At 38.9% G+C, this 10,842-nt stretch overlaps 1 protein-coding gene across 2 annotated transcripts; it reads left to right on the top strand.

Annotated features, from left to right (window-relative positions):
• Nucleotides 1-461: 461 nt before the first annotated feature.
• LOC117299063 (b(0,+)-type amino acid transporter 1-like) lies at nt 462-9,898 on the top strand. Of its 2 annotated transcripts, none has more exons than XM_033782465.1 (13): nt 462-528; nt 1,130-1,271; nt 2,405-2,536; nt 3,337-3,582; nt 4,147-4,272; nt 4,887-4,992; nt 6,070-6,114; nt 6,257-6,380; nt 6,712-6,815; nt 7,096-7,192; nt 7,633-7,782; nt 8,661-8,829; nt 9,634-9,898. In XM_033782465.1, the coding sequence occupies exons 1-13, from the start codon at nt 490-492 to the stop codon at nt 9,699-9,701; spliced, it is 1,548 nt and encodes a 515-aa protein (XP_033638356.1). In that variant the 5' UTR covers nt 462-489; the 3' UTR covers nt 9,702-9,898. The 2 variants fall into 2 exon arrangements, with proteins under 2 accessions (XP_033638356.1, XP_033638357.1); XM_033782466.1 differs by lacking the exon at nt 462-528 and adding an exon at nt 549-633.
• Nucleotides 9,899-10,842: the final 944 nt, after the last annotated feature.

Genomic DNA, 10,842 nt, shown 5'->3' on the forward strand with positions numbered 1-10,842 from the left:
GAGCTTATGCCAAAGCTAAGGACAATGTCATAAAGTTTGATTGAAATGTATACATGTACTGTCTACGGTAGATGGATTGCACATGAATTCATCAAACTCCATGTCGGGGCCCAATTTCATAGAGCTGCTATAAGCACAAACATTTGCTTAGCATGAAATATCTCGATAAAAACAGGGTTCAAACAAATTTCCATTTGCTGCAAATTGCTTATTACTTGTATTCAGCTATTGCTTGTTTGACCTGAAATTCACGTGGAAATTTGGTTGGTAATCCTGGTTTTATCGAGGCAAACATTTAATACTAAGCAAACGTTTGTGCTAAGCAGCTCTATGAAATTGGGCCTTGATGATAAACACTGGAAAAGTGCACGGGCGTAAACGCGTACACGTGTCATCAAAGACGGCGGTCAGTGACGTCATGTGCAATCTATAATAGGCTGAATGGGTGCGCGCAGCTACTGTGTGTTTATAAAGCTCTGTTTGTTATTGATGAAGGAGATATCATTCGGGATGGACGTGATACGTGGGGTAAGTGTGTGTCTAACTGAACACTAACAACCATTAGAACACTTTCATCTGCTTACAACCGGACTTGCACATTATGTTGCTCTCCAAATGTGGAACAACCTCCCAGTATCCATTAGGAATTGTAACTCTTTGCCACTTTTTAAGAAATCTCTTAAAACTTATTTGTTTCAAATGTTATAGTGTACTGTACAGTTCCATTGGGTTGCTCACTTTATAGCGCTGTTGGTCTTCCGAGAAAGCGCTTTATAAATGCTCCGTTGTATGTATGTATGTATACATGTGTATGTAGGCCTACGTGTAAGTGCCTTGTCACATGCCGAGTCGAGCTTCAGGCAACTTGGAGGCAGCGAACTGGACACCTTCGGTAATATTGTCAAAGACCAGTCTTCTCACTTGGTGTATCTGAATAATGTGCATTAACAATCCTGTTAACATTTTGAAACATTTGCGAAAGTAAGAAAGAAAAAACACCCTTGTCGCACAAGTTGTGTGCTTTCAGATGCTTGGATTTGAGACCTCAGCTGAGGTCTCGAACTCAATTCACTTGTTACTATATTTTTTACCACTATATTTTCCAGTGACTTTCAACAAACATTTTCAGAAGCGGCTCAAAATGAAAAGAAAGAATGACCAACCAACGGTAGCAATAATAGACGCAGATGGCCCTTCTCCTTCCGGAGGGGAAACAAGGACAGCCTCTGATGAAAAAGTACAATTGAGAAAGGAAATTGGACTGATCAAAGGTATAAGCTGTTTATAATTAGAAAGAAGAGTTTATGCGATGAAACTAGACAATGTTTGTTCTTACAACATGTTTTACAACAAAACCCCGAACTAGGTTTATCGAGTTAGTTTGAATTTAAATAGTATTTGAAGCTTTGCATGGTGTGGAGAATAAGAGTACTTTTAATTGCAACTATTGATATTTTCAATGCATTTATTTATGTTGAAAATAATTAACAGCTGCACTTGCCAAAATAAACAAATGCAGACCCAAAAAGGTTGCTAAAAACACTCAATTATTTTGAGTAATTACCAACCGTGTCCAGTGCCGTAAATTGACAAAAAGTAACTTAGTTATGCATCTGAAAGACTGTGTGATCAATTTAACCTTGAAGTTAATGACCTTTCAAGTTGGCGCTTTTTTTTTTGCGTTGTTCGTCCTTGAACAATTGTCTATCTGTTCTGTTGAGGGGGAAATTGCTCCAATGTTAAACGGTTAAGGGGCCCTTGTCCTTCGAATCTCTCAAAGTTCTGCTGGTATACAGTGGCCAATTTCATAGAGCTGCTTAAGTAAAAAGAAAAATTGGTTAAGCACGAAAATAGATTGCTTAAAGTTATTTTACACACGTTACTGGCCAAAATTTCATGCCATATACATTGCTTGTGACTGGTATTTAGCTGTTGTTTACTTAGCATAACAATTGAGTGGAGTCTTGGCCGGTATTCTGATTTTGCTAAGCATGGATTATTTTGCTTAAGCAGAATTTTTGCCTAAGCAGCTCTATGAAATCGGGCCCAGGAATTTCCCCGGATACTCTTTGAGAGTTGTTTTTACGCACTAAAGGTATTTGTTACTTGATATTTTGTCATCATAATAAGCAACGTACAGTGTGTTGAAACTGTTGAGTATGGATCAAACAACATAAATGTCTCTAGAAATATAGTTCATTTGGTTTCAACATCTTGTTAAAAAAAAAAGATTTTTCTTTTTTATATGCAAGTCGTTAGACACACTTCAATGTGTGGACTACAATTATTTTATTTCAGAGGTCATTGCCACCTACCCCTATAGGGCTGAATACAGTACTTTTACAGTACATACGGATGTAGGCTTGGTATAGTAGTTGGTTATTGTTTCCTTTTCTTTTTGCAGCTATTTCTATCATCATGGGGACCATTATTGGGTCTGGCATCTTCATCTCCCCTCAAGGTGTACTTAGCGGGACTGGGAGTGTTGGGCTTAGCCTGGTCGTCTGGGTGGTATGTGGGTTAGTCTCTCTAGCAGGTGAGTTGATCGTTAGGTCTCTGTGTCGGCGTGTGGGCCCCTGTAAAACAGGTCTCTGCTAGTCAGATCTAGTGATTCCATTGAATGGATAATTATGATATCATTGAATAAACGTGCAGTGTATGGGTGCGTTCGTTTAGCTTCCCTGGGTCGACCCCGGTGTGTGGCGGGTTTTTTTTTCCATGACAAATGTGTGCAGATAATTACCCACGTTCGTCCTAGAAACAAAAACCGCCACACACCGGGGTCGACCCAGGGGAGCTAAACGAACGCACCCAGTGACATTAGCTTTCCATTTGACTGCGTATCTCTATGTGAAATGAATGTAGGTCAAAGGTGCATGTACACGCCGGCTGGAGGCCGGTCTCTGGTGTTATTCATGAGCCTCTAAGTGTGACGTCAGATGTTCAGGCTATGTTGGGCGGGCTGTTTTCTGGTAATCAGTTTTGGGTCCTGTAGTGCTGCTTTACATCGAAAATATTGCTTAATAGTTGTTTTTGCTTAGCAGAAATGAGTAGGATACAACACATGTGCCATGGCTGATAATCTTACTTGGTAAACATGTGCTTTAATTTTCTACTGCTTAAAGCAGCTTTATAAAATTTCAGTCAACTCTGTGTTATAGAAGAGCAACATCTTCTGCTTAATAGCAGAAAATGATGCTCTTTTCTGAGATTTTACGGTGGTTTCAAAGCACATGTTCATAGTGTTATCGGAATGTAGGGTTTTGTACCTTTGAGCAATCACCCTTCTATGCAATTTGTAGTACAACAATTTAACTCTTTCATTCTATTGGCCAGGTGCCTTGTGCTTCGCTGAACTGAGTATCGTAACAGGGAAGTCAGGAAGCCAGTACATCTTCCTAAAGGAAGCCTATGGAGATATCCCAGCATTCCTATACTCGTGGACTTCCAGTCTGCTCATGCGTCCTGGGGGTATGGCTCTCGTCACGCTAGCCCTGGGGACGTACACAGCAGACTTTGTGGTCCCTGGGGTTTGTGGGGTGCCTGATGTGCTCATCAAATTGTTTGCTGTACTCGTAACGTGTAAGGCCATTACAAACTATGAGTTGAACCATATATGTTTTGTTCCGTATAACGTGTCGTATCCCTTACTTATAAATAACAACAAAATGCGAAAACTTGGGCTCAATGGGAGAGTTTGGAACGCTAGTTGGCAGCAGACTCACTAGGTAATTCCCATTGTTTCATAGTTCTGAGCGTGCGCACATTACCGTAAACATTGCATTCTGATTGGTACGTGTGCTGCCACCAAGCGTCCCAAAAGTCTCCCATTGGTCATCGAAGTTGGCAGAAAATATTTAAGAATTTAAACATTAACAAAAAATAGTCTTCTTTCAGATGCATGAAAAGGGCTTCATGCCTGAAGCCTTTCAAATGTTTTGGTGAAAAGTTACGTTACTTTAAAGGGTGTCGTTCAACAATGTTGATGGAAACTTAGTGCTCTTCAGTGCTCTGTATCGAGTATTTTTTTATGGTAATTCATTGTTTTCATAATTACCAACCTCCCTTTAACCCTGTTCTGACTGTAGTAAAAATTGCAAACGATTATTAACCCTTTAACTGATCCTTGCTTTACCAATGTTACAGTATTTACGTCATTTATCAATGCGATAAGCGTAAAGTGGACTACCAATCTGCATGTAGTCTGCACGGTGTCAAAGGTCGTGGTACTGTTAATCATTAGCGGCGTGGGCGTAGTGAGAATGTTTCAGGGTAAATATTAGTCTTTGTTCGAGTCTTTGTTTATTTTGTTTTCATAAAGTGACATGTGAATATAAGGCCTGGCCTCTATATATAACATCAGACATGAAACATGGCTGTTTGCTATTTAGTGCTGGGCTGATGCTCTTAGAACAAGACGTAGAAGAGTAATAAACCTTTCGGGACTAAGGCAATATATGTATATATCCCACCGCTGCTACCAAATGTGACACTTAAATGCATACAACAAGGGTTGCTTCATAACAGTATAGCTAAAAAGAAGATAATATAAACTTTCTTTGAGTAGGCTTTACCACCAGCAGCTGGTATATATGTAGTTCAGTGGTCGATTTCACAAACAAGAATATGGTCCTAAGTTAGTACTAGTCCTAATTAGGTCTAGTCCTAACTTTTAGGACTAGCCCTATTGAGATTGTAAAAACTTAAGGCTAGTCCTAAGTTTTAACAAGACTAGTCTTAACTCTTTGTGAAATCCAACCCATGGCCTGGTATTCTAAAAACAGAAGGTATAAAACAAATTCCTTTTAAAGGGCAGCTAGAACTCTTGATGATCTGGCTTCGTTCAACAACTCATACACCATGTCTATTTCTTTACACGATGGCAGGACATACTGAATATATCAACCCTGCAGTCTCATTCATCGGTTCAAACACCGGGTTCTTTCAACTATCCGATGCATTCTACCAGGGTCTGTACCCCTACGACGGCTGGTGAGTTTGTGTATTATACATAAGGCCGTTTCGGCGGCGGATACGGCTGCGGCCCTACACTAGTGGGGCAACCTAATTGCATTCTCCGCTTTGTGATTGGGGTGAACCCCAGACGATGCGCCGCATGATATTTGACTGCCCACTCTCTCACCTTCATGGTGGCATCGAAGCCCTTCACCTGGCTGAGGACCCAGCTATAAACTGGCTTACGGACTTTAGAATGAGATCAGAATAGCATTATAGACGACATCATTATCACGCCTGTGGCTAAAACTGTTGCTAAGGGTTTAATACTAATTTTAGTCTTTTGGCGATGTTTTGGTGACCACTATAGACGATGTGACCTCTGACGTCACACGAAAACCATAACATGATTCGCGCGCATAACGCCGGGCAAAACCTTTGTGTTTTGGCAGCCAGCTAGAAAGTGTACGCAATCTTACTATGACTACGCAACTCAGTGCCTGGCGAAACATGACGTATTAGTGTTTGGTCAACAGAGGGCGGTTTGACACTTGCCCAAACCTTACAGTGTTATAGCATTGTGTCCACCATATTATTTTAAAATGGTCTATGACGTCATATAGCTGTAGCCGCCCTTTTCGACACGACCCTCTTTACAAAGTTGGAAGGATGAGTACACTCAAGACAGTCTTGAATTTTGTGTTCCATGGGCCTGACCATTTTCGAGTCAGTATGACAAAGAGTCTGCCTTTAGTATCCATAAAATGAGGTAAAATAATATCCACAAGTTTTTGGAGGATTACCTACAGGAAATGGTTCCCTTCTCGATGACAGACAAACGGAAAGAAACAAAGTCCAAAACCACACATGTATACGTATAACTAAACAAAAAACATGTAAAATAGTAACACTGAGGGCGCACTTGGTATCCTTACAATTGGAACGGCCCCAATCGACTAACTGTGTTTACACATTTGTAAATAAAATATAATATCTTGAGTTAAAGATAAATATAGATACAAACTGGCAGTCATTGGAATTACAATAAAACTATCCATGTGGCAGACGCATTTTTTAAAGCTTGTTGTTTTATTCGATTTTCTGACATTATAGGGGTTCGTTGAGCACAGTTTACGAAGAGGTTTTCAACCCTAAAAGGTAAGCTTTATAAAGCACGTGCTTATACCTTTATGTTTATAAATATTGTTAATGTTATGAGCATTAAATTGAGTTGTGTTGAATTGACGTACGGGTAAAGAGCATAATATAAGTGATTCATTATTTTATTTTCATTCTCTAGAAACGTTCCATTGGCCGTAATAATTAGCATTCCTATTACCATAGTGATTTACATCTTCGTCAACCTGTCGTATCTGACTGTTCTGTCCCCAAATGAGATGATCGCATCAAAAGCAGTTGCCCTGGTAATGTATTAATAATATTAACATATAGTGCACTGCAGTGCACTGGTAATTGCTAACTGTTAGTTAACTGTTAATCGCATTCGTTGCCTCTGTGAAGTATCAGGTCTGTATGCATTAAATAACAAGTCTGTGAAAATTTGGGCTCAATTGGTCATGCGAAGTTACAAGAGAAGAATGAAAGGAAAAACACCCCCATGCACAAATTTGTGTGCTTTTAGATGCAGAAGAAAATACTTCATGCCTGATCAAGTCTTTTGACGAAAAAAAATGATTTCTCAAGAACACGTTTCTTTAAAAACTGTCTGAATCTTGGTTATTTTTGTGTGACCAGGATTTCTCTGAGGTATCGCTTGGTGTCATGTATTGGATCGTACCTCTAGGTATCTGCATCTCAGTCTTCGGAGGAGCAATGGGGTCGTCTCTTACAGATTCCAGGTAGGACATGATGTTCATTTTAGCCTGAACACCATGGTGTCAAATTTAACACCCTGGTGTAAATTTAAACACCCAGGTAGGACATGATGTTCATTTTAGCCTTAACACCATGGTGTCAAATTTAACACCCTGGTGTACATTTTAAAACCCAGGTAGGACATGATGTTAATTTTTAGGTGTATCTGTATGCCCTATGTGACAACACACAGATCAATTTTAATACACTGCATGGAGTACATTTTAAATGTATTTTTATGTTGTTAAATATTGTTTTGTCTAGGCTTCCGTACGTTACGAGTCGTGAGGGTCACATGGCCCAGGTGCTGAGCATGATCAGCATAAAGAGGAGAACACCCCTCCCAGGAATCTTTCTGGAAGTAAGCCCCGCCCATTATTATTTCCCCCATAATGTCAAAGACCAGTATTCTCACTTGGTGCATCACAACATTATGCATAAAGTAACAAGTCTGTGGAAATGTTGACTCATTGGTCATCCAAGTTGCGAGAGAATAGTTGAAAGAAAAACACTGTTGCACAACAATGTGTGTGCTTGTCTTAAGATGCAAATTCATGTGCTTTCATATGAAGTCTTATTAATCGAGTGAGAAATAATTACTCTTTTCTCAAAAACTACGTTACTTCAGAGGGAGCCGTTTCTCACAATGTTGTATACCATCAATAGCTCTCCATTGCTTGCTACTAAGTAACTTTTATGCTGACAATTATTATTTTTGAGCAATCACCAATAGTGTCCATTCCCTTTAATCAGCCCTATGAAACATTTTATACTCTGCTTTCATTTCTTCACCTATACCAGGCTATTATTGCGGTCTTTCTCATCGCCGTTGGATCTTTCGACACGTTGGTCTACGGACTGAGCTTTGCTGGGTGGATCTTCTACGGTAGTGCCGTGCTGGCCGTCCCGATACTCCGGTACCGTCTACCGGATCGCCCGAGACCCTTTAAAGTACGCCAACGAGTAGGCCTTTCTCGTAGTTAGGAAAGTTCTTTACTGTATGTATTATGAGCTGCCTCTAAACTCAGCAATTGGTTTCTGTTTCATCCAACCCGAATATGCCTGTGATTTATTTTCACAGAGCTCGGGAAAGTACTGAGTATACAATGCTAACACACATCCGTGTATAGGAGTAAAACCACAGTATTAATATTCTTTATCCCCGATTGCAAAATTTCCAACCGCTGCTAAATATATAGGATTCAAACTGCCTCTAGCTACCGGGCAATTTCTTAGCATGTTTTGTACCAATTAAAAACAAAAAGGCATAAGTCAAGAGCGCTTTTCCTTGTTTCCCAGCTACCAATGATATTCGTGGTTGTTGTCTTCATCACCGCCTGTTACCTTGCCGTGTCTCCCTTCATTAATGGTCCAGGAATGGAGACCAATTACTTGCCTCTCCCTGATCTCAGAACTCACCCAAGTTGTTCCTTAATATTCCTCATGTCAAATTTACTTCGCACAAAAGTTGTTCCTTATTCCCCATGTACCAATGATCTTTGTCATTGTTGTCTTCATCACCGCATGTTGGTGTTGTAATAATACTTTGTGTGTGGAGGCACACACGTTTGAGTTGGTGATAAAATACTCGAACTTCATGGTGTCAGCGGTGGGATATGAAGTGACTTCATGGTTGCAGCGGTGGGATATGAAGTGATCGTAAGATAGAGTATTTTGTTACCAACTTTAACATGTGTGCCTCCGCACACAAAGTAGTATTACAACAGTTACCTTGTCGTGTCTCACTTTATTATTGGTCAAGAAATTGAGACCAACTTGCCTCTCCCTAATCTCAGCACTCACAAAAGTTGTTTCCTTATTTCCCCCAGGTACCAATGATCTTCGTGGTTGTTGTATTCATCACCGCCTGTTACCTCGTTGTGTCTCCCTTTATTAATGGTCCAGGAATGGAAACTATCTACGCATGTCTCTTCATCTTCTCTGGTCTTATCTTCTATTTCCCTTTCGTCCACTTCAAATACCATCCAAAAATAATGGGTAAGAAATTAAGTTAGTATACTGCTAAAAATAATTTTGATTTGTTTGACTTGTACTTGTTTTGACTATTTTTGTTGAATTTATACCTATTGGTCCTATTGGTTGGCAAGCAGTTTGCAACGGCTAATTAATTTCTCAAGAAAAAAAAATCTGTGACAAATCTATTAATAATGACAAAAGAAAATACCTATTGAATTAAGATTTGAAATTGTTCATACCCAAAGCAATTTGTTTAGCAGAGTGTTGTGTAACGCATGTAAAAGAACCCAGTGCACTTTTTGAAAACAGAAGGGATCGCCCCGGTGTTCCTGGCTGTGGCTGCTGTATGCGCCGTAGCACCTTGTAGACCCTTATAAGGTGCTAAGTAATTGGGTCTCAAAATTCATCACTGCAATTACCTATCTTTCTGAAAGTTTGTATTTATTATTCTCAGCGCCTTGAGTACCTTGTTTGGTAGATACGTGCGCTATAATTATAAGACTTTGATATTATTATTATTATTTGAGAATACTTTTAGTTTGAAAAGATTCTTGATAATTATTCTAGGACCATTTTTGTTATGAAATCACTTTATGCAACCGTTTTACTTGCTCTACAAATCCTACACAAGACCTTTAAAAGTCATGGCAAAATTCACAGATACTTAACTGTTAACATCTCGTTCACTGTAACATCGTAAGTAACTTTTGACTTGTATCCTGCTCATGTCTGCTAAGCAGAAACATTTTTAAGTGGTATTTCCTGCTTTAAAAATAATTGGCACCTGAATGTTTCAATCCATCTTTCTGATTAATTTGTTTTCAGATCACATAACGATGTTTCTTCAGAGGCTTCTTCAAATTGTAACAGCGCCTTATGAGGAACCAGACTAATACAGACTCACCTTAGGATCATGTGGCATTAAGACAGGATACATGACTAAAATCAACTTTATTTATCTCAAAAAAAGAATTTGAAATAATACACAAAAATCAAGAGTCAAAAAAAAAAAAAAAGCAGATACAAATTTGTATGAACCAATTCTCGGGGATTTACCTCTGTCAAGCCATGTCAAGCGATAGACAAAACAGAAAAATAGTATAAAGGGATTAGATTTAGTCAGCTTGAAGGCCTTAAACAAGATAATGGTTTACATTATCGCATCAATACACTTCATTATTATTGCCCTGGGGTGGCTTTCACAAAGTGTTAAGACTAGTCTTATCTTGAGTAAGGACGAGTTACTCGTCCTAACTTAGGACTAGCCATACGTTTTGTATACCCCCTACTAAGCACTTGTCCCAACTCTTTGTGAAATCGACCCCCATGCCATGATTTGCCAATAACATAGCCTATCTTGTTTAGTTTACTGTGGCAATAGGTGGCCTTGTATACAACCATTAATTAGTGACGATAATTTCGTAAGTTGTCTCAGGAATTCACATGAGTGGTTACTAGAGTAAGCAAGTCATTGTCCAAGACATTATTCAAATCGAACTTGCAATAATTGGCTGATTGGTTCTAAAGTATTCTTTTTCTGCTTCTTCTTCTCCTTCTAGTTTATCTTCTTAGATTTAAAGATTAGCTTAATGGTTAAAATGACCTTAATTATATTAAATTGTAGGGTCACTTTTTGAGCCGTTTCTCAGAATGTTTTTTTTTACTCTCAGCTGCATGCTCTCCATTGCTTGTTCCCTACAGTATACTGAAGTTGATGCTAAAAATTACTTTGAGTAATTATTACCATTAGTGTCCACTGCCTTGAAAGCTTCTGGTTCTTCTCAGGAGAACAAATTAATTCACATTGCTATTATTTTTATTTTTATTTTTATTTATGTTAGTCACAAACTTATATAGAGGCTAGGAAATCAGATTGAATCAGATTGAATCAGATTGAATCAGATTGAATCCTTTGTTCTTTGTTAGAATATGGTATTAGTGTCATTATTTCATAGAGGCTACTTTAGGCAAAGAGCAGTCCGTATTAACCTTCAGAACTCTTGCATGCATCATCAAATGTTAATTCGCAAGAAA

This window comes from Asterias rubens, chromosome 14 (assembly GCF_902459465.1).
Source record: "Asterias rubens chromosome 14, eAstRub1.3, whole genome shotgun sequence".
Classification (NCBI taxonomy): Eukaryota; Metazoa; Echinodermata; class Asteroidea; order Forcipulatida; family Asteriidae; genus Asterias; species Asterias rubens.

What these genes read in the sequence shown, in the direction of transcription:
- LOC117299063 (XM_033782465.1), top strand. Translation starts at nt 490, where the DNA reads ATGAAGGAGATATCATTCGGGATGGACGTGATACGTGGG. An exon ending in CATCAAAAGCAGTTGCCCTG is followed by an intron (nt 6,381 to 6,711) that starts GTAATGTATTAA and finishes TTGTGTGACCAG; the next exon opens with GATTTCTCTGAGGTATCGCT. An exon ending in ATACCATCCAAAAATAATGG is followed by an intron (nt 8,830 to 9,633) that starts GTAAGAAATTAA and finishes ATTTGTTTTCAG; the next exon opens with ATCACATAACGATGTTTCTT.